At 45.0% G+C, this 23,434-nt stretch overlaps 1 protein-coding gene across 1 annotated transcript; it reads left to right on the forward strand.

The window, feature by feature from the left end:
• Positions 1-1,087: 1,087 nt before the first annotated feature.
• serpinh2 (serine (or cysteine) peptidase inhibitor, clade H, member 2) lies at positions 1,088-22,933 on the forward strand. Its single transcript, XM_080485994.1, has 6 exons — positions 1,088-1,276; positions 1,605-2,209; positions 9,720-9,812; positions 10,366-10,598; positions 21,354-21,692; positions 22,823-22,933. The coding sequence occupies exons 2-5, from the start codon at positions 1,612-1,614 to the stop codon at positions 21,657-21,659; spliced, it is 1,230 nt and encodes a 409-aa protein (XP_080342120.1). The 5' UTR covers positions 1,088-1,276; positions 1,605-1,611; the 3' UTR covers positions 21,660-21,692; positions 22,823-22,933.
• Positions 22,934-23,434: the final 501 nt, after the last annotated feature.

Here is a 23,434-nt window from a genome sequence, read left to right on the forward strand (position 1 = left end):
TGGTCTCGAGCAGTTATCTTCCCCCATATCCCTCTCTGATCCTTCTCTAGCCTCCTTAGTCTATCTCTCCATTTATTGATTAGCACCCTATATGACCATTCTCCATCCTGAAATTTGGGGCGATAATCCCTGTCCCAAAGCACTGCGTTACAAGTTATCTCCTCGGCACTCCTTGTTCTGCTGTAGGGGAGAGGGCGGGAACAATTTACGGAGGCAAAATGAGGAGAATACAGAATGAGGACATTTGGAAGGGGTCAGGCGTATTGCAGGCATTGCATGGTCTGGCCTACTTTTCCTTGACAGTGGACGACACTGTTGCAGCAACTGAGGCAAGCGTGTGTATGTGTGTGTGTATGTGTGTGTGTGTGTGAGTAAGTGTGGTCTCCAAATGTAATTTCATTATCTATCAGCAGACTGTAAAACAGGGTCTGTTTTGAACATTTCTGACACTAAATCAAGACCAAGAAGGAGGATTCCTTGGACAGATTAAACCAATCAGGATTTGCTGAGAGGTGCTGGGAGTCCAGTCCCCCCCCCCCCCCACCCCTTCCTTGGCCCACATGCAGAAACCTCTCACGGGGGTCACTGAGCTGAGGCCATGGGAAGATCATTAGCGACCCCGCTTGAGTGACTCCGGGAACTACAACTCCCACCCGAGCCAAGAACAAGAGGCTTTACTATCCCTGCAAATAAAATGAAATAATAAAAAAAAAAAAACCCACAAAATCTGGCTTTGACTGTATGGAGGGACGCCTCATTTACTGCAACTTAAAAAAAAAACCCTGTACTAACATTATATATACATAACTCCTGCCAAAACTCCAAAGGACAGGCTGTAATATACTCCTAGAAGGACTTCCAGATATTTAATTATGGTTCTGTAAAGGGATAAATAAGGGATAAATGCAAAAAGCCTGTGGAGATCCCATACATGTTTGTTTTTTCCATCTTTAAATACATATATTTATGTTTAAATGCGTGCGCTATTTACAAATGATGTGTTGTTACACTTTTCTTTTTTTCTTTTTTTTTTTTTGAGTTTTGTGGATCTTTTTTTCTCACTCCGTGGAAGTTGCGGGGAGTGCGTGAACGCGCAGCGGGGCTGAGAGCGCGCAGAGCCGGGCAGGAGGGCGAGCGAGAGCCCGGCGAACTTCCTCCAGAGTACCGGCTCACTTCCTCCGGGGAGCCGCCACGTCTCACAGCCCCCACCCACCACCACCACCAACCCCATCAACCGGAGGCACGGCGGAGGAGAAAGAGAAGGGGAGAAATACCGGTAAATGTGACGCGTCTTTATTTCCTCGTTTTTTGGTTTTTTTAAGGAGGTTTGTCGGAAGTCGGAACAGAAGTCGCATACTGTGGGGGAGGGGCGACTAAAAAGTTAGTTAAAAAATGATGACAAACCTATTTCATAAACATTAGTCTCACTTTTTTTTCTTTCTTTTAACTAAATGAAGTTCACTGCTATGCCTGAGTGTGAGCAGGAAGCCTTAGACTGTGTTTGTAATGCTTCAACCCCAAATATAAACTGTTAAAATGCACTGATTTCAGCTTTGAATTATAAAAGAATGACGTATTTGCTCATATTTTTGCATCTCCTCCAGGTCTGCCATGCTGCCCAGAATTCCCCTCGGCCTCCTTGTCGCGGTGCCGGTTCTCCTGGTGCAGGGAGGCACAGACAGCAGCCCCCCGCCTCGCCCACCCTCTCCCTTGGGTGACCCCAGCTGGGCCCTGGGCCTGCGTCTGTACCGAGCCCTCCGTTCCAACTCCCCCGCCCCAAACACACTCTTCTCCCCTCTGCTGCTCGCCTCGTCGCTTCAAGCGCTGGGCGAGGGCTCCGCAGGCAGCACGGCCGGTCAGGTCCGAGACCTCCTCAAGCCCCCCAACCAGACCAGAGCGCTGCAGGTCTGGGAGTCTCTATCGGGGGCCTTGAAGAGCTTGACCGGAGCCAACGGGACCAGCTTTCACGCTCACGCGTCCTCGGCGTTGTTCTCCAAGCAGGCTCCGGCTCTCAGCTTTGCGAAGGAGACGTCCACAAAGTTCCGGCTGCAGCAGCAGACGCTGGGGAAAGGGGACTCTGCGGCTGACCACAAACGGCTCCATGACTGGGCGAAGGCCGGCCTCGGTGGGCTGGACGGGGCGCCCGTCGAGGCAGAAATCAAGGCCAGGGCCGGAGCCCTGATCCTGGCCAATGTAATGCGTTTCAAAGGTGAGGGGAAACAGTTAAAGTAACTTTAGATATTCTGAGGTAGTGGAAATAGCTGCCTGAGCTTTTATCCATTCAAACATTAACAGTACATATAGAACCATTCTTATAGAAAGTACACATGATCATCAAACAAACCATCCTCATTAGATATGTAATGGTTTATTTCTGGTCATAATTCAACGCATAGAAAATACAGACACCAGCAAGTAATATCTAAGACGAGGGGATAGGCTGAAGCTTTTTTTTTTTATGCCTATCCTATAAATCCCATGGAACTACCTGGAATAGGTGCAATTTACAAACATAAACCAAAAACAACAAAACCAACATCAAAAGAAAAAACTAAACAAAAGAACGCTCTAAATAACATAACAATACCACAATTAATTTCCTTCCTTTTCTCTCATCAGTCTGAACTTTACCCCACATGTATTTTGTATTTCACAGCTTTTTTCAAAGTTGACAACAAGCTACTACATTTAGGTTCATCAAAGAGTTTTACTCCCACAACAGAAACACATTTATCGATAGACTAGGCCCGTAACTCAGAAATATACAGTTCTCCCAATTGTATTTGCCTTTACTGTATTATCAAACACATAAAGTTGAAATTTCCTCATTTTGATGCACCTATTTCTTTTTGAAAAATTAGACGTTCAACAATTTGATATAATATAAAATATATTTAGAAGTTTATATAAATTGCTTAAACCTCACAGTTTTTACCTCAACTACAACTCAAAAAAGGCATTAGAGGATGTGTAACATGATTTTCAGGGTTATTTTTCCCCCCATTTTCCCCTCCATTAGGGCTGCTTTTCAGCAATCACTGGAAAATAAAGTCCTTCTCGTTAATGATCCTTCAAAATCAAGCACTGAAGTCATCCTCTGTATGAAATCCGCTTTTTAGATTCTGTTATTTAGTTCCGTATGTGTTGAAAACTGTTCGGGAAGCCTTTATTCGAACAGCATCGAGTCTGTAGACATTCAGCGCCAAGTACCTGTGATTTGACACCAGCATCACTGTCCTGTTTTGCTCAGGTCTGATGTCCATTTTAAGGCAGAGTTTGTCAAGCTCATTTCAATCCAGGGGCCACATGCAGCAGAAAATCGAATGCAAATTAACCTATAAATACTGTGTGGCAAAAAAAAAAAAAAACTAAACACGAGTAGATTCTGCAAATGCAAATTTAAGGCACTCTCTAAAAAAAATGATTATGAGCACCATGGAATTTCGAAAGTGTAATTTGAAATGCTTTTCAGACTGGTGGTGGAAAAGGCCTGTCATTTATCAAAACACAGGATTTTTGCAGCCAAGTACATTTTCAACAAACTCCCCGTCATTCTGTGGCTTTTGGGAGTAGTAGCGCTACTACATTGTCCATCAGTAAGGTAGTAGCCAGGTATCGATCATCTCTCATGAACATCATAGGCGTCTTATTACTTGTTGGGTTTTTTTCTAAATTGTGTTTGAATGTGAAGTACCATGAGATGACGGTGCTGAATTTGACCCTGTATACGTGAAGCTGAACCTTCTCGAGGGTCGTTTTTACCCCTCGATTAACATGTTTGGGACACTTGATCTGAAGCAGGGTGTCAAACATAAGGCCCGTTGGCCAAAAACAACTCACAAGGGGATCCAATCAGGCCTGTGAAACAACCAAGCAAATGAAAAATAAAATTACCAAAGAATCCATTGACTTTTTAAAACAGTTCTTCAGGGCCAAAGTCTGCAAAGTGCAACAGTTGAAGGTGTTTTTTTTTTTTGTGGAACATTTCACTGTATTTTGCACCAAATATTGGCATTATGTTGAGATTGTAGGACTAATTGTGAAACGTTTTGCCCAAAAAATTGACATTTTTTAAACTTCTACTTGACACCACAGCAGAGAAGAACTTTAAAAATTTGAATTGAAAGGTTATTATGCAACTAATTTCCCAGTCCGGCCCACTCAAGATGATATCGGGCTGTACGTGGCCCTTGAACTAAAATGAGTTTGACACCCCTGACAAAGTATTTTGTGTTTAAAAAGTAGCCTAAGGCCTCATGATTCTCCTTATAAATATGTGGTGGACATGATTATTGTACCATTTTACCATTAGGCTGAGTTTTACTCCAGCCGTTGCAGGATCGAGCATAAAATGTGGATAAGTTGTACACAATCATGTCATTGGTGTTGTAAACGTAGCGTCTCAACACTGAATTTTTCATTGGATTTGATGTGATTGGATGTCGCCCTGTAACATTGCGACTTGTCTCGTCTGGGCCGAGTGACGCTGGAATAGATTTGTGTGCTTGATGATTGCCGAGTCATTTGGAGCGACTCCACAGTGTGTGAATGTGTCAGAGCTGTGCAGAGTTTGGATGAGAAATCCTCCACTGGTAATATGGCAGACAACAGGCGCGTCCGCCCCCCCTCCGCCCCGTCCCCCTCCCCTCCACCTCGTCAGGCCCGCCTGTTTGCCCGCTTCACGGCGTGTTGCCAGCGTGCCCACCTGTGTGCGGTGGGCACGTGTCGGATTCCAGCTGGGTCGGTCGCAGCAGATAAAGAATGATCCCGCGGTCTGTCGCTGAGAGCTTATTCATCTTCCATTGGGGGGTGATGTGTCATCTTAAATAATTAAGTAACAAGTGTCCAGATTCTCTCCCCACCCCCCCCCACCCCCGTGTCACGGCTAACATCTGTGCCCGCATCGCTCCAAATTCTGCGGTGGCACAGCTTTGGCTCGCCTCGCCTCTTTGTGACAGGCTGCAGTGGCTGATAGTAGTCAACATTTGTGGATCAGCGCAGTCCAAGCTCCATCTGTGATTCAGCAGTGGCGCCCCGAAAACATATCCATCTTTTCCACAAAACACGCCACCGTATTTTGCATGTGACCTTTTTTCTCTCTTTTCGCTACTTGGCTCGACTTTTTACTCATTCAAAGAAGGAGCCTGTTTTCAATTTTGACCATCACTCTTGATGGAATGTAATCCACCGTCCCTCAGTCCTCGAGTGCAGCTCGTGTTCGAACGCCCGCTGACGGAGGATCCCCCTTTTTTTTTTCTGTTGTTGTTGTTGTTGTTGGCAGCTTCCCGGAAGCTGTGATGAGGTGTTAAATATACCCTTCTGTTTTCACTTCCATTCCTCCGTGGTGTTCGTCGGCTTATTTTTGTTTGCTTTTGTCATTGTTTATCACGTCTCTGATCTACCCCCGTCCCCTCTTCCTCTCCTCTCCCCACATGTCCTTATCGGAGTTTATCTGCCTCCGTTCCCGCAGCTTCCTCCTGCTGGTACTTTTTTTTTTTTGTCTTATTATTAGGTGCAAAGCAAGCAGGGCTGCTGAAGTGAAAACAGGTTGCCAACAGATACCCCCCCCCCCCCCCCCCCCCCCCCCCCGAAAAAAATAACATTCGCTGACAGACTATACATTGATAAGCAATTTAATTAATTTCCTTTGTTTGATGTTTTGACTTCATTACAAAATGATTTTCTTTTTTTTTCCTTTCCAGCGAAACGACCCTCGTTGGTTGGTTCATTAGTTGTTGTTTTTTTCAAGCTGGAAATATACAAATTAGATTACACAGCAGATTGTAGCACACAAATTAGATTACAGAAAAGTGGATTCCTTTAGTTTTGATTCATAATTTGAAAATCGGTCGATAGTTTACTCCTCGCTCAGCTGCACTCTTTGTTTTGTTTTAACTTTGCCATTTGTTTCTGGTTTCACCTCCCTAAAGAGGCTCCTAGCGGGTGATAATGTAATGGTTTCCGAGACTGGGCCGGGATTCTTTCTGGCACCGAACGGGATGTCTGCCTCCATGCCCATTGTTTTTGTTGTTGTTTGTTTGTTTCACTCTCATTCCCTTTAGTTAATTATTGAAGAGGGGGAATTAAAAAAAAAAAAAAAAAAAAAAAAAGCTCTTTGCCATCCCTGTTTCCCTTGGCGGTACACAGCATTCAAAGAAAGGGAAGGTCAGGGCCAATTAGCAGTGGAACATGTTTAGAGTCGGGAGATGTAAAAAGCAGAGAGAGATTTCTGGAGGGGAAGGGGACAAAGAGAGAGAGAAGGGAGGGAGCAGCGGACGAAAATGGAGAAGAGTAACCAGAGAAAGGGTGGCCTGCTGAGAGGGGGGGAGAGAAGATTGACAGACAAGAGTGGAGGGATGTAAAAGGCCTGCTTTGGGAGTTCTCGTCCACGCCGGTTAATTAATTCGGGCTTTGTTTTTGTTTTAAATAAACACTGGCGACAGAAGAACAAAATGATATTGTGTGGGGAATGAAAAAAACAACAAAACGGCAAAGAGAACATGATAATGCAACAGCGTGGGGATCTAAAAATGGTGAGATAGAACAACAAGGCGCAGCATATTTAACCTCTAATAATAGCTTCTGAAATAGCACAACTAAGTGTAATCAAAAGTTGATGAGGGAGGAGAGGAAGCCTCCCGGGCTCATCGATTCTCCTCTGAATTCTGCCCGGAGTTTACAGTACGAACTGGGAAGTGCTTGTGAACATTGGATTTCTGAGCAGAACAACTGTCTGGCTGTTTTGTTGCTGATGGATATTAATGGATCCAGGTTGCAGAAGCACCGTCCCGCACAGGAAGACAAAGTCTTGAACAGGCAGCACACGCGTCTTGGTAACGAGCCGAAAAAAATCCCAGACTCTGCACTGATCCACACACTCCACTGTGCAAGGCGGGCCAGGTCATAAACCCCCCCCCCCCCCTCCCCCCACCTCTATGTACTCGCACTGTGTGGAGAGAACGGTTCATCATCATGACATCATTGCCGCAGCACGGTTGCCACTTCAGGTAACCCTCAGACGGTTGCGGTTGGATTCCAGCGCGATCATATTTCTGTGTCTGTCTGGAGGCGGCGTGTGTGAGCAGGTTGGAGAGCCAGAAACACGTCACTTTTGCAGGGATTTTGTGTTTGGCTCAGGCCCAGCTCATCCTCAGAAGTTCTTACCCTGGTCTTCTTTTTATTTTTTATTTATTTTTTTATTTTTTTATATCACTCTTGCAGAGTGTCTTCTCAATTTCTTTTTTGACAGTCGTGTGTTTTTAACTCGACTTCCAATAAAGCCCCGCGCAAGAAGTCCTCAGTGTCTAAACTGTCCGGTTATGAATAGAGATGGCAAATAAAAAATCTTGAATCTTCGGAAAGCCACCTGAAGTGAACAATAGATAAATCAACATGTTAAAATACAAACTAAGGTCTTGTTTACACAACGTTTTCGAGTGAAAACACAAAACCTTTGATGTGTTTTTTCGGTATCATTTTACGCAACAACGTCGGTTGCAACCAGGGAAAACACAACTTTTTAAAAATGCTTGGGCTCCGTCTCTGTAGACAACAGACACGCCGCTACTGTGCACACGCACCATGGCCGTAATAAATAGTTCTTCTACACATGCACTCGTAGATAGTAAATGATTGTATAGTTAAGAGTTACCCGTAATAACAATCAGACTTGGTTGTCTGTCCATACATGTCCGTGTACTCGGCATTGTTAATGTTTATAGTCTCTTGTAATCTGCATGTGTGGGGGGGTTTATTACAAAAATGCACAACAGCACCGACTGGTGGCTCAGCATGAAAACTACATTGTTTTCAGCATTTTTTAGTATGTTGCCGTGTAAATGCAAAACTTTCCTGAAACAAGAACAATGCATTTTTACTTGAAATGTTGTCTTAGGGTGACTATCGAGCCTTTAAAGCTTGTTTTGGGGACTGTGAGGGAAAACATGAGTACCCAGTGAAAACTGGTGAATGCTGAATAAAAATGCATGTAGACTGTTGCACTCCTAAGTGGTCCATCACATGGTGGGTAAAGATAAAGAAGTATAAAATTGATCGATTTTTGCATTAAAATAAACCGCGTGAAAATCTTCCGCTAAAACGTGTTTTAGGAATAACTGTTGCTTTAAGCTCTTCCTGAAAACAGACAGTTAATAACATTTTTATCTCGTTCATTCCACACCTACGGGCCTCCGCAAGCGACGCTAAAGCGCATACATTTAATTTTCTCATCCTGTGGAGATGCTTTTTCTCAAGTCCCTATATGTGTGTGAGTGAAAGGGAGTCAACGCAAGGTCACGCGTCTGTCGAGGACCGTATAGTGAACACTATACGTACAAGAAACGAGAAGAAAAAATGTTACATTCCGTAGGTTGTTTTTTTTTTTTTTTTTTTTTTTTTTTTTGAAAGAGCTGTGGATGAAAGGGTAAGAAGATGCATTAACCTCTCGCTCTCTGATAGGGCACATGTAGTTTTCCTGTGGAAAATCTGCCGTGTGGAGATAGCTGGAAATAGCATCACACCACGTAACCTGACAGTCCTGTATCAAAAGCTCACATGAAGACTGATGGAAAGTTACGAGTGTTTCAGGCGGAAAGAAAACTGCTGCTTTTTGCTTATTTCAGCGTCAAACTGTCGATTCTTTTCACAATTTGAAAATAAAATACAGGTTATATTATCTTAAGAGACTGAAAATGGTGTGGGGGGGTGTCAAACATAAGGCGCGTGGGCCAAAACCAGTCCACGACATGCTGCAATCTGGTCCCGCCAAACATAAGAAAAACTAGCTACAGTTTTCATTGCCAATTGTCTCATTACTGGATGGATTATTAAATTTTGCACTTGTGTCCACGGACCTCAAAGGATTGATCTTACAGACATGGATTACCTCCAGCATCTCTCTTGTAGCACAAGCATAATGTCAGGAATGTTTCATGAATGTGCGTTGGTGTTCTTTACTGTTCCTTTTCGACTCGGAGCACCATCCCTCATGCCATCTGTGCGCTGTGGTTCCTCTAAACTTTCCATAAAGAGCCAAATGCAGTGTGTGGTACCTTATTAGACGTTTATATTTTCAGTTTTCCAACTTTTAGAGGTCACTCCATCCTCTTTTCACACTTTTTCAGTGCTGGTCTTTGTAATCTGTGTCCACATTTCCATGTTGGCAATAAAGGCGGCTTTTATATATTTTTCTTTTTTTCAAGCCTCATTGCACCTGAGCACTTAGTATTGTGTGCTGTAATTTTCTTTCCAATCGATTCATCAATAACAGTATGTGCTAAATCATTCGTTACAAGACACATCTGGCACCAGGTGTCATTCACAAAGAGAGAGACGTGTCCACAAGTCGTAATCTGTCGACCTCCGCTCTATTGAATGGGCCGTGAAGTGAGGTTATTACCGCAGTAATTCCACAACTCTCGGCCCCTCTTAAATTGACAGCTGTCAGGGGGGTTAGCGAAGCCGAGCAGGACGTGGTGAGTGAATGCGACTCTGCACTCCGCCTCAGCAGCCCTAAGAAGTCTTTATGTTTTTATTGCACGGTGTACTTTAATGATTCATGAGCTGCACCAGCCAGTGTAGGAGGCCTATATGTATTTCATGAACATGACATTGTTTAACCTACTTTTCCACTCCTTTTGTTTTTTTCTACTTTTCTTTGTTTTTTTCGTGTCCTGCTCAGTCAAAGCGTTCTGTTTTAATAAATGGCTTTGTTTTTTCAGGGCTGTGGGAGAGAGAGTTCGGCCAGGATGGCACGGATCGGCGTACTTTCTTGGGGACGAAATACACCAAAGTAGTGATGATGCACAGAGCAGGTAGTGCACAAACACACATGCACACGCACACACACACACACAGTCTGTCGCTGCTGTACTCCTGCCAGCGCATAAATGCCGCCAAAGGAATCAAGCTCTAAAAAAGTGTCTTGAACATCTGTAAGGTCCAATCTGCCTCCCTTCTATTTATCACCGTGTGTCTCATGATTTATTTAGCATGTTTTTTTATATTTTATTTATTCCCCGAAAACAAGGCGGCGTGAGTTTCCCTATGTGCAGCAAGAAAAAATATGTTTCGGTTTTATATTGCATTAGTGTTGGTGTACTTAATGCCATGTGATCTTATGTCATTGCGCCGCCATCACTTCAGTGCTGGAGGTGATCCATCTGTAGTCTTCACACCTCAGTACGGCTCATTGAGGCAGGCGAGACCTCAGGTGGCACCAAACGGCCGGCAAAAAAAAAAAAAAAACCCTCTGCCAACTTCCAGGAGAAGTGTTGCTAAAAAGTTCAATTACTGCACCGCTTTTCTCCTCCGCTCTCTGATCTCTCCCCGACTCTGTGCCTGCCTCCCGCTGCCCTCCACCCGCAGGCTTGTACCGTCACCACGAGGACATTAACAACATGGTGCAGGTCCTGGAGGCGCCTCTGTGGGGGGGGAAGACCAGCCTCGTGCTCCTGCTGCCCTTTCACGTGGAAAAGCTGGCCCGCTTAGAGAAGCTGCTGACCCTGGAGCTGATGTCGGAGTGGCTGGAGAAGGCCGGCGTCACCAGTGTGGCCATCTCACTGCCGGCTGCTAACATCACCAGCTCCCTCAGTCTGCAGGTTCGTACAGCAACCCCTATGTTCTTTGTGATTTATGATTGACTGCACTCGCGGTGTCGACGTGAGACTTATTCTGAGATAGGTCATTAATACAGATTCACACAGCAGTAATGTATTATTCCTGTGCTCCATGGCAGGCATAGAGAAAGGTTTCTGAAGTGCTTAGAAGTACTGACAGAAGATCGGGTTGATCTTTTTTTTTTTTTTTTTCAAGAGGCCCACAGGATAATCAGATTCGCTGTGTCACTTTGTTCCATCTCAGGGTCGAGAAGATCTCGATTTGGTCTTTCTTTTAACAATCTGGCACTCCATGCACTCTAAACCTATCTCGCCTCTACAAAAACGGGTGTCAAACACGAGGTAATGGGCCAAAACCGGCCCGCAAGGGAGCTCCAGTCCGGCCCACTAAACCACCAAGTGAATTATTATCATTGATCTTTTTTAAACAAATTTAAACAAAGAAAGGCATGGCCAGTATTGGAACCCACAACCTTCTCACTGAGGCGAGAGCACTAACCACGACTGTGCTCCCAGAATTAAGATTTTTCAAAATCAAAATCATTGTCAAATTGAATGAAAAGTAAGGATAAACCTTTATGGAAAAAGATCAAATACGTTCAAAATAACAACATAGCAAACAATCCATGTATGACATATATGTTTTCTTTCTTGAAATTTTCACTTTACTGACTTTTTTTTTCTTCTCTTTTAAACACACCAGACACCAAATAAGCGTTTGTTTATTTTATTCCCTGTGTGTATATCTCGAGGTATTCCTGTGTGAGTGATGCGGTTCGTCTCTCTGTAGTTTGTCCCGTGATCCATGTTGGTCAGACCAGCGGACTGAGGCGCTCTCACAGTGTATTTAGTGTGCAGCGGAGAGCAGGCAGCCCTCTTGCTCAGCTAACACTGTAGTGGAGTTTGACAGAGTGAATCCCTGCGTGCCGCCTCCATCCCGCTTTCCTCTCTCGTTCATTTCCTGCATCCACACACTGCATCGTTTTTCACTTCACCTGAAACGCTTCCTCATATCACCACGCGATGCAGTCATCACTCTCATTGTTTCCTCACCTTCATCCTTTTTTCCTTTTTATATTTCTTAGCCAGTTCTTACCTTGTTTTCCTTTAGTTTTTGTTTTTCTCTCTTTTCATACCCATGTCTCCTCCCTCTGCCCCTCCTTGCTGCTGTGCCTCCATGCTGCATAGAAACCTCTGTTTCTTGTGGAGTTTTCCGTCTTCCTCTTTTTCAGTGCAACTGAAGCAGCAGCCAAGCTTGTCCCTTCCAGCTCAATAGAGACTTTGACTCAGGTGGGTTCAAAATGTCAATCCTTTCCACCTTTCTCCTCTTTCCCTTGAGGTGATGTGCGTCCAGCTGTACACGTAGAATCAAGCTTCAGCAGTGAAGCGAACCCCTTCCTGCTCGGAGGCTAAGAGGCGGCCCACCGATGACCGTGACCTCTAACCCCCGTGAAGCCTCCCACGGACGTCCTATTTGGAAGAGCGCAAAGGTTGCGTCTCGGCCCCAGCTGGCAGTCTGGATCTCTGCTTCTTGTGCCCCCGCAAGTCAGCAGGTAGCTGGAAGAAGTCGGGAGAGTGCAGAGCAGGAGGAGGGCCAAGCAGGCAGGCAGGCAACAGCTCAGTGGCAGCTCATGCTAATGTGAGTGTATGGAGGTTGTTAAGGTTCATGCAGGCCAAACCAAGAGACTGTGTCATGCTGCCATGTTGTCGGGCTGCATGGGGGGGGGGGGGGGTCAGTCACAGGGGCAGGAGGATGCACATGGTGCCAGATACAAAAGCAGGCCACCGCCCCTTCTGGAAACACTTTTAAGGGGGTCGAGGTAAAACCACATGTTTGTATCAAGATTAACTTTTTTGGCAAGAGTTGCTGTTCTCATGCGAGTCAACTGATTTTATTTCCAGCTGCCAAATTACTGCATTCAGTGGAGATGTTCCAGTTACGTTGTTTCGTATTCAACATCTAATGAATGATGCAGTCGACCAAATTTGCCACAAGCTACTTGATCCAAATGCTGCTGGTCATGAATAGAACTTCTCATAGTATTGGTGTTAAAACTACAGAATTAGATACTGAGTGCACTCACTTTGCCTCTCCAATATTCTTTGGCAAAGTACAGACGTGAGTTTGCGCAGAGCACAAACCTGGCAAGAGCTGAATTTAATTTTAGTCTTTCGTCAAGCTACAGATTTCCTCTGAACAAATGACGATTGATGTGACCTTTCAGAAGAGGTGTTTGCTATTTAAAATGGAAAAAAAGCTGCAGGTAGCTCTGGCTCAGAATGAAAAACTTCTACATAAATGCTTATGAGATATGCATGGATTCAAAACGTTGAAAGCCTCTGTCAGGGAATTGGAAGAGACGAGAAGCCTTACTTCTAAAATTCACCAGATCCTTCTTGGCTCCTGTCCAGCTCCTGTAAAGCTGTTCCAATTGATCAAATCGACTCAGGCCCTGTTTACATGACAACATTTTAAGTGAAAAGGGCATTGTTACAATTACAATATGGACTGTGAGTCATGACACTGGAGGCAGCCATTGTTGTTATTGTCCATCTACGCGTGCATGTGCAGAACCATTTACTGCAGCTGTGGTGCCCATGCCTCTTTTTGCCCAGTTTTCTCTGAGTTGGAGTGTTTTCAAAAAGTTCCACCTTGAAAGCCATTTTGAAAAAAGTGGCATTTTCACTTACTCCGAGCACCGTTTTGTAAACAGCTTCAAAGTTCTGCATTTTCACTTGCGAATGATGTCATATAAACTGGCCCTTAATTCAACGCTTGTGATTCTCACTGTTGATAGCTCCACGTACATTTGTCTGAGATGTGGCTCGGCATGCAACTATAGTTCATAAATCTTGCCTGCATCTTTGTACATTTTTTCAAAGGTGCCTTTTGCCATTTGAAGTATTTTTCATCACGACCAGTCATTTTGTGCCTGGCCCTGTTTTGTTTTAAGCTTTGAAAAATGTTATATAACATCGTGATTGACAGCCCCACATGGGAGAGTAGTCATTTGCAACCAGGTGGAACGGTTAATGTTAATACTGCCATTCCAATGCTTGGTTCCAGCAGTGCTGCATGTGAGCACATGAAGCTGCGAGTTTTTGGCGTTGGTGTGGGAGTGAATGGAAACCCCCTCATCAATTTTTATTTACAATCTATGGTCCAGGTTCATGAATGCAAATCAGCCCAACAAAGCAGGAAATTATATCAATAATTATGATTGAAACAGGCAAATAAGCAATCAGTTTTACAAAGCAGTCTAATTAGCGATGCGAGAAGCCCCAAAAGCAAGGCCAAAAATGACTGAAAGGCTGAGTCGGCACAATCCGCCAGCCAATACATTGTACTGAAATACCACGGGTGAGCTACAAGCCCACCCAAAGGACAGAGTAAACAGTGGATACCAGACATTACTCTTTCTCTTCATTTCCTCCGCTTTCTCTCCTTTTTCATTTAGCCTCTGGACAGTTACAAAGTAGAGCCATACATGGCTGCACTGATACTTTGGCTCAACTTAAAACACCTCCACTGTCAATGGATTCGTCTTCGCCCCATTTCACACAATTCACATCTGTTTGCATCCTCTCAGATCTCTCCACTGACTTTCTAATCTCATTCCCCTCTTAACATTTGCATTGCAGTCAGTGTGAATATGTCTGATGCTGTACGTTACAGCGTTACAGCTGTGGATGAGTGAATGAAAAAGGCAGAGTAAGCAAAAAATAAGAGAGAGAGGTTAGTTGGACCTGACAGATACAGAGGGTATGCCAGTAAAACCCATTTCCCCTAGGCAGGGTACACTGACTGGAACTTATTACCATGTCCTCTTTATATGTATGTTGTAACCTCATCACGGGCTGATGAAATCCACTTTCCCCTCTTCTTAGTTTAGCAAACATCTCCGTAGAGCTGTGCTGCCATGTAATTCTCTAGCCATGCCCCAAAGAACAAGATTTTGACATTAACATTGTCGGGACACTCTGGGGAAGAGGCAGTAATCTAGAACTAAAGCTTGAAACAACTCCTTTTGACACGGCTGTGAGAAAACGTACTGTTGCACAAATCCTCCTTTGTCTCTCCGAGGAAGTTTGCCAGACTGAAGAAGAAGGGAGAAAAAAAGGAGAAAAAAAAAAAGCTTTGAGTCTTGTAAATAACTTAAAAGTAGCTGTACACTACTCTTCTTACGTAACCTAATTATGTTTAAGCACATTAGCGTTTTGGCCGCTGCTTGTCTGACTCGTCACGCGTTGTCTTCGTCAATTTGGCCTGTAAGGAATAAGAAGCGCATTTCAGGAATCGTTAGGAAAAGGCTGAACCTCTGCACAAACCCTCAGGCCGAATTCAATCCCATTGCGTCTCTGTCCATCCCTGAGGTCAGTAACAGCCTACCTTGTGCTCTTGGACGATCATTTTTCCAATTGGGTCAGGCAAATAATTGCTCATCTCAGTGCGTTAATACTGTTTACCCCTCTGTCAGTGCCTGGGACGGCCATGAAGTCTTGAGATTCAAGTGCAGCATCTGGAAAAACTGAAGATCACAAGCGTGTGTGTGTCTATATGTGTGTGTGTTTGTGTGTGTGTGTCAGCCCTCACGTGTGCCCTCTGTACGAGGCAAATGAGAACAAACAAAATCAGGCACGTCCCGTTGAGTGGATTTAACACATCTCGGTACACCCATTCCCTCCTTCACCTCTGTACCCTCAGGCCTATCTTTTCCAGGGATCTAAATCCTTTTCTCAGGTCTCACTCGGGCTCTCTAATATCACTGAGCGACCACACCGTGGCTCGGCTGACCTAAATAGGACTGACATCCGCCTGGGAAGTGAGCAAGAGAGGTGGAGGAGGACGAGGAGGGTCAATGATTGCTTGGGGACAAGGTGGCAAGCGGAACCGGGACTATAAATAGCTGATGCATTTGGCCTTTTTTTTTTTTTTTCTCTCCCTCTCTTTTCCGTCTCCCTATTTGTGGTGTTTTCCTCTGGTGAAGGGCAGACAGTGTCGGGATCTGTAGCCAGAGACGGAGAACCCTCTTAACAAGCCTTGCCCAGAGGTCACTGAATAAACCACCCTCATCCCTCTCTCTCGCTCCCGGCCTCTCTCTCTGATCAACTGCTGACCAGGCCACACATTAATACACACACACACACACACACACACACACACACACACACACACACACACACACACACACACACACACACACACACACACACACACACACACACACACACACACACACACACACACACACACACACACACACACACACACACACACACACGTGTGCACACTAATGGCCAAGCTCGGGCTTCATTCTGGCTTTATCTCCAATTGGTGACTAAGACATATGAGTGTGCACCAGAGAGCTCACTCAATCATGGCTAATGAGGTCAAAAGGCCATCAAATATTTACAAGAGCACACTCTGCGGTATACAGTGTCGAGGGCCAGCTGTTTTTACGCAGCTGCCATCGCCCGGCATCATATGAATTAATCAGACGCGTTTTATATCCATTAGTTAAACATCTCACTAAAAGCAAAGAGTTCTTTTTTTTATTTATTTTTTATCTTTTTCAGTTTTATTCGCAGTAAGATGGCCTTGTGGAATGAAAGAGCATCATATGTGGTCGAGTGAATGAAATGCTGAGCGCATTGACCAAGCAAAACAGGTATAAAGCACATGTAAATAAGATACCAAATGGGTAAATAAGAGTAATGCCGATGAGTCTCAATAGAGACGAAGAGGCTTTGAAGCCCCTAAAAAGCTGATGGTGTGAGAAAAAGAGAAGAGATTCTAATGTGCCCATTAAATGGAGCTGTGTTGATGCCAGTGCCCCACGCTGCATGCTTGAAAACACCCACGCAAGATGTTAACGGCAGTAATGAATTAGGCATAACACGCCTGTAGTTGTGTATGATGGCAGGAGCTTAAAAGAGTTGTTCGAGGAGTGTTATTGTTGAGCCAGAGAGAACATGGGGTGTAAAGTGTTCAGGAGGAGTTGCACCACTTTGTTTTGATGGTTGACCTGATTCTCGTCCAGATCGATTGAATCTAATTTGGTCAGTCTGACTCAGCTGGTGGCCTCGGTTTGAAGATATAAACGCACAATGCCTCTTGTCCAAGGTGTCATTTGTTTTCTGATCCAGCCACTGTAACATGTCCTCGAAACACTTTCAATGACTGTTTGGAACTTTTATCACTTTTAATAGAAAACAATGACAGATGGGGAACTTGAACAAAGGTAAGTAGACCAGGCTACTTTTGCCACAACAGGGATTCTCACCTTGTGTATTGGTGTTTATTTACTTCTAAACAAGTAGTGACAATGTTCTCCTGAAGTCTGTTCACATCTCTGAGCATTAATACCTAAAGAAAACATCATCTGGGTGTTGGGACGATGGAGCATGCTTTAGGTTGATTTTCGGACATTTTCTGTGACGTATTGGACACTTCTCTACCAAATGTTATGGGACACTACTGTCTGAACTTCCACCATCATGGACTTTACTCTCTGATCTTTGAGAGATTGCTGCGTTTGGATTTTTACCTTCAATTCAGATATGCAAACGTTTGCTTGGAAGTGGAAAGAGTGAACCGTATTTTAAATAGAAGAAAAACTACAGTAACAAAGCCATCGCCCTAGTTTGTTTCAGTAACCAATAGTGAATAGTTTTATGCCTGGAACACCACCTACTGAGTCAAACAATGAAGGCTGCATTGCTCTCTATTCCAGCATCATCACCGGAGCCTCTGCTGCCAGTCCGATCTGTTTACAACGAGTTTTCCCCTTTCTCTCCAAGCTGACCGCATGCCCTTTGGTTGAAGAGGCTGCCCAACCCTCTTGAATGAAGGTCAACATGGTCTGTGTTTGTCCTGATGCACCTACTATCGTGCACCTTGTGTGTGTGTATGTGTATGTGTATGTGTGTGTGTGTTGGATGATGCACACACACTGCGTTGGTAGCTGTGACTCACCTCTGTTTATTCATTCAATTGCAAATGCAGCCACGGAAACATTGCTATGCAACAAAACGAAAATCACGGCCCCCGAACAGGTGGGATTTGGGCAGTACGAAGACGACTCTGATGTGATTTGACCTGCATACAGATGCATTACAAACCAAAGACGTACAAATCAAGCCCGGCATGCATCTTCTGTAGTCATGTTGGTGTGTTCAGAAGAAGTATTGCTTATGCATTGTATAAGCTTCTTATTGGCTATGAACTGATATCATTAGCCTCAGTCAACGTTGAATATACAAGTGGGAGTACAAACCAGAGTACGCCTAAACGGATAGATAAACCAGTAGAGACCAAATCCAAAGTGTGAACACACATTGAGATGAATAATTTGACTGACAGATCATTAATGCAAACATTTAGTTTGGAAATGAATCGTTCACACATTTTGTTTTTTGTTTTTCTAATAAAAATGCCGAACATTCGTATGTGCAAACTTCTCATTTCTCATCTCTTGGGTTTTTTAACTGTTGCTGCTTTGAAGGCATCACTATGAAGTAGTGCAAATCATTATTTTACAATTTTCCGACGCAGAACAGAAACAAGACTCTTGAAACGGGGAGATCGAAGTTAGTTGCAGGCTTCAGTTCTGCTGAAGTTCACCTTTTGCCCGCGCTTTCTCAATCTTCTTCCTCTAACTCTTTTTGTAGTTTACATCCCTTGTTGCCAATGTGTCCTTATCTGCTATCGCATTCAAATTTATTGTTTTCTATTTGTTTTTCTGCCTTTTCTTTGCTAATTGTAGCGATAATTAGCAAGGGAGATGGCGTTTGATTGATGTGAGTTTCTGTTTTGTGCTGAAACTCAAAACCCCGAGTCCTTGCAAGATTAAAATAGAAACAAGTGTGCTTTATTGAACCCTTGGGAAATTTGCGTTGGCTCAACTGCAGTTCTTAAAACAATAAATGCAATATGCGATTCGCGCACTGGAAACATCACAGACGAACACAATGAAAAACATTCATACGAGCACAATCGGTACTACACACAAACAAACAGCATTTTGTGAGATTTTAGAGAATCGGGCTTGCTGTTTTCTCTCCGTACTATCGCTGTGAGGGTAAAACGTTGCTTTATGTTTGTGGAAATAGTCACGCTGTGTGTTCTATTGTGCTGTCTTTTTTCAGATTTTAATCATCTTTAGGTCTTTTCCCAGTTCAGATCCTATCAGTTTTCATGCAGGAGGGCTGTCAAGCTGTCGCCTCGTTGTCTGATCGTTCCCTTTCCTCCCGTACCTGCGTTGTCATTATTAAAGCTCCTCTGACTGGTTTCGAAATCATCCATCAAGACTCCTCATGGCTTATGGATGGAGCTGTTACGCGCCCGAGCTGCCGTGAACTGTCCCCTTAAAACTCCCACAGGTACACCCAACAAGCTACTGAGTGGGCTCAACCATCAGGGTGAAATAATGTGATGCTGAGTGTTGCATGCCTCAGGGTTAGTGCCATGCTACCTCAGGCCTGCTTCGGCTGCTCCGCTGTGGGCCAAGTGAGCCCTGCGCATACACACGCACACGCCAACGAAGCCACCAGCTGACAATGCCTGTGGCTCTCGCTCGCAGACATATAGTTCGTCGATGTTGTGTGCGACGCATCAGCAGTCCACCCAGTGCTGTTCGATCTCAGATTCATGTGGTGAGCGATTGAGGAAAGGGCAGGCAAAAGAGCACCTCCCAGAGGCTCCTCTCCCCATATAATGCAGTGGCACAGAAGGCCTCGGCGGGGTCGGCTGAAACCCCCATGCTATTTCCCATTGTGCTGCCAATGAGTCTTGTATTTGTACTCTTCGGCCTCAAAGGTTTTTGCTTTAACGGGAAGAGTAAGAGGGGGTGGTGTAGTCTGAGAGTAATCTATCCACTAGATAGAAGGTATGTATAGACTCTTTTTTTAACGACCGGTAAATGCAGGAAACGTCTTATGTGCTTAGAGCGACAAAATGAACACAATTCAACTAGATAGAAGGTAGACAGAGAAAAGGCTTATGGTTTGCAACCTGAACAAAATGCAGCTTTCAATGACTTTGCCTGATGATTGATTAGGCGCGTTTCCCTGCGTTAACTGTGATGAACTGGTGACCTATAAATGGTGAAATCTACCTTTTGCATAATGTGGGCTGATATCGGCGACCCTAAGTTAGATAGAACGTGTCAAGATGAGGGATGGACAGATAAATGAAAGATGAAATCAGCACTTGCGTCAGTACATTTAGCACATTTTTACAACACAAGTGTGATCATTCTGATCCCAATAACCTTGATGTGAAATTTTCGTGTCTCCTCTCAATAGATAAGGAGCAAATATCTGTTAAAGATGGCCACTGGAGATGGGTAAAGTTGGAAAGAGCACTGCGTACTGGGTGGAACCGGCCTGTCAGAGGGGTAGAAAGATGAGGCGAGGAGGAAAAAGTCTGAGTTAGGAATAGAATGGGATAAAATAGAGGCACGTGGGGCACGATGAGGGATGGGGACGCCAGGCGAGTGGCAGAGCAGCAGAGACAGACAGTGATGTAGTGGTAGGAGAGAAGAAGAGTGGAGGAATAATGAATGAGGACAATAGAAGTGCATTAGAGCAGGAGGTGGCGTGTGTGTGTCTCTGGGAGAGGATGGAGGGCTTCCTGCAGGAAGACAATGTAGTCGGAGTGACACATGCCTACAGCTGGGTATACATCAACTTATTTCATGTTTAGGCATAAGCTGACATGATCTAGTGTAATTTCCTCTTCTGTGCATGTCTCTACTATTAGGCAGGGAAGCAGCCACTCTACGTGGATTATCACAATTGTCCATTAGCGTGTGGTTTTCTGATCTAAGCTGCATTACGCTGAGCTGCAACAATGTGGTCCTGCGAGCGGAGCCAAAGTCAGCGAGGCATCGCCCACAGAGCTTTTACATTTGCCCAGGCAACGCATCCAAATGATTTACCGTCACGCCTGCCAGTGAACGATCTCTCCAATAAAGAGTTTAGCCAGCGAAAGTTTAAACAGTGCGGGAAAAACACGATCGTCAAACACTCGTCCTCTCCGCAGCCCGCTTCCGGCCCTGGCCTCCTGCTCATCCATACACACACACACACACACACACACACACACACACACACACACACACACGAGAGCTCGCATCCACACCCACACATGCTCTCATCTGGCCCCTGGAGGAGCCTGTCACTGTGAGTGGCCCTCTGCCATGGGAGGATAAACTACCTGTCATGACGACGACTTTCTGTGGAATTCATATCAGAGGCAAAACAAAGGAGGTGCCGAGGTCACGGGGCATCACTCTTAAATTATTCATCCTCTGCTTCCTCCTTCCGTCTCCTCTCTGCCTGTCGCCCACTTTGTTCTGCCAACTCACAACAAGGGCAACTGTCAGCCTGCCTCCCCAGCCTCACATTTTTGGGGAAAATCAACATTATGGCCAGAAAAAGAAGAAAGAAAAAAAAACAACTTTTGAGAAGTTAGTGATTGACTGTTTCGGAGAGTATGTGGATGTTCACGGTAATGGTACGGCGGGTTTTGGTACGGGCAGCAGCGTGTGTTGTCTTCTTCTGAATGTCACAGCATCATGAAAGTTTAAACTTTGCTTTCCCTCCCACTACTTATTTTGTCTGCATAATTGATCAGCTGGCGCGGGATGGCCTCAGGTTTTTCTTTTTTCTTTTTTTCAGAACTTGAGTGCAAGTTTTCACCACTGTCTGTTGTTTTCGTGTTCCCGATTCCAGAAGCAGCTATCAGCTCTGGGCCTGACCGACGCCTGGGACCAGAAGGCGGCGGACTTTTCCGGGTTTTCGGACCAAAGCAAGGGGAAGCTTCATCTCGGGGGCGCTCTCCACTGGGCGTCCCTGGAGCTGGCCGCCGACGCCGGGAAGGGAGAAACCGAACTGGAGGAGGAGAAAGTGGAGAAGCCGAAGCTGTTCTACGCCGATCACCCCTTCATCATCCTTGTGAGAGACAACGCGAGCGGCGCCCTGCTGCTGATGGGATGTCTGGACCACGCCGAGGGAGAGGCTGTACACGATGAACTGTAGCAGTCTACTGCGGCGGTTTCTTTAGTCTCACAGGTTGTTTTTTTTCTTCTCCCTCATCTCTTTTCTCTCACATTCCTTCTCAAAGGCGACACACTGGTTTCCCAACCGAGACATTGTCATTCACTGTAGCACGCTATCACATCAGACCACGTCTGGCTGTCACACACCGGCACCGCACAGTCTCCCGATGAGTGACACTGACACCGCCAAGCCCGACACTTACACAGCAACACCTACACAGCACATACAAATGAAAATGCTGTACGAGATATTACTAAAGTTGACGGTTACTTTTTTTTAAAGTCCTCTTCTCTCGCACACTCACAAGTACTCAACGATCAAGTCAACACAAAACAAAATGACAAACAAGAGTGCACTGACAACATGCTGACAAGCAGAAGTGGCTACATTGACACAGCCCCTATAGCAGCACCAACTGAGCAGTTGAGCAAACAGGCGCTGGCGGTGACACCTGAAACCTTCCCGTCAGCTGTGTACGAGTCTGTGTGTGTTTGAGGAGTGACCGTTTGGATCTTTGGGCGCCAGCGCCAGGAGCTCTCAGAGCTGATGGGGGAACCGGTATGACAGGAGGGTGGGGGGGGTGGGGGGGGGTGGGGGGGGTGTCCCCTGGGCTACATCTGAGGAAGACCGATGGATCAGCCAAGTGCTTATTGATGAGCCAGCTTAATGCTAATGACCGCAATGCGTTACGGCGCTTGTCAACAACACGAGAGGACAGGGAACCTTTTAATCTCTTAATGCCATCCGGGATCAATGCCGCCATTATGCATCGAAAACCAACATGAATGACGCCGCCTGACTTAAACGTAACTAATCGATGTCGAATAGGATAATTACAGCAATTTGAAGAGCTGTTCTATTTTAATATCTGTATTCACCATTCTCTAGCTACTGGCTGCATAATCTACCAAAGGCTTCAGTTGTCTGACACAAATCAATCAAACACGTACTATTTCTATCACGTATGTGTGGATTGCCACAGCTCCATCTTTCTTGACAGCGGTGACGCAGGCAGAGACGTTTATTTAATTTTTTTTTCCACTTCTACCCTGAACCGACTTGGATAACACCAAGCCTCGAGGGTGCATTCAAGTAGATTTGAATCCCTGAGCTCGCATTGATTTATTGAATTTTATTGGCAGGACATGATGGAGCAACTCTGTAAACACAGCGACTACTTCCCAACGACCACGGCTGCAGTTTGTCCCTTCCATTTCCACCGGTGAATTATTGAGAAATAAAATATTTGCGTGAACAAAAGGAAATACCTTCTCTTTGCCGTTGCTTTTAAAACCGTGTCAGTGTTTTCTGGGATCCTGGCTTTAAATGTTTTATTTAAAATGCGCGAACATTTCAGCACGTCCACCTGTCTGCGGTCACGAAATACTTGTGGATTCAGTGGGACAAGCAAGAAAACAAGAAATACAGTGTGCATCCTCTTTAGAAAAAAATAAATAAATAAGAAGTAAATGTGTGCTACATCTGTCCTGCTAAAATTCCCGGCGTCTGCATCAAGACACACAGCTGGACTGTCTGATTCACAGCATTCAACCAAATCTGTTCCTGGAACACACCGGTACTCCAGCTTTGTTCCTAAATTAGCAGCCTTGCACAGGTCTGCTCAGCAACAGCGTGCGTGTGCGTGTGCGTGTGCGTGCGTGTGTGTGTGTTCACATGAACTGTTCAGGTGTGAATTCTAGTGTTTGGTAGGGACCAGTACAATAGCCTCTCTGCGGAGGCCTCCCGTGTGGCGC

Source organism: Lipophrys pholis (assembly GCF_963383615.2).
Source record: "Lipophrys pholis genome assembly, chromosome: 18".
NCBI classification, from domain to species: domain Eukaryota; kingdom Metazoa; phylum Chordata; class Actinopteri; order Blenniiformes; family Blenniidae; genus Lipophrys; species Lipophrys pholis.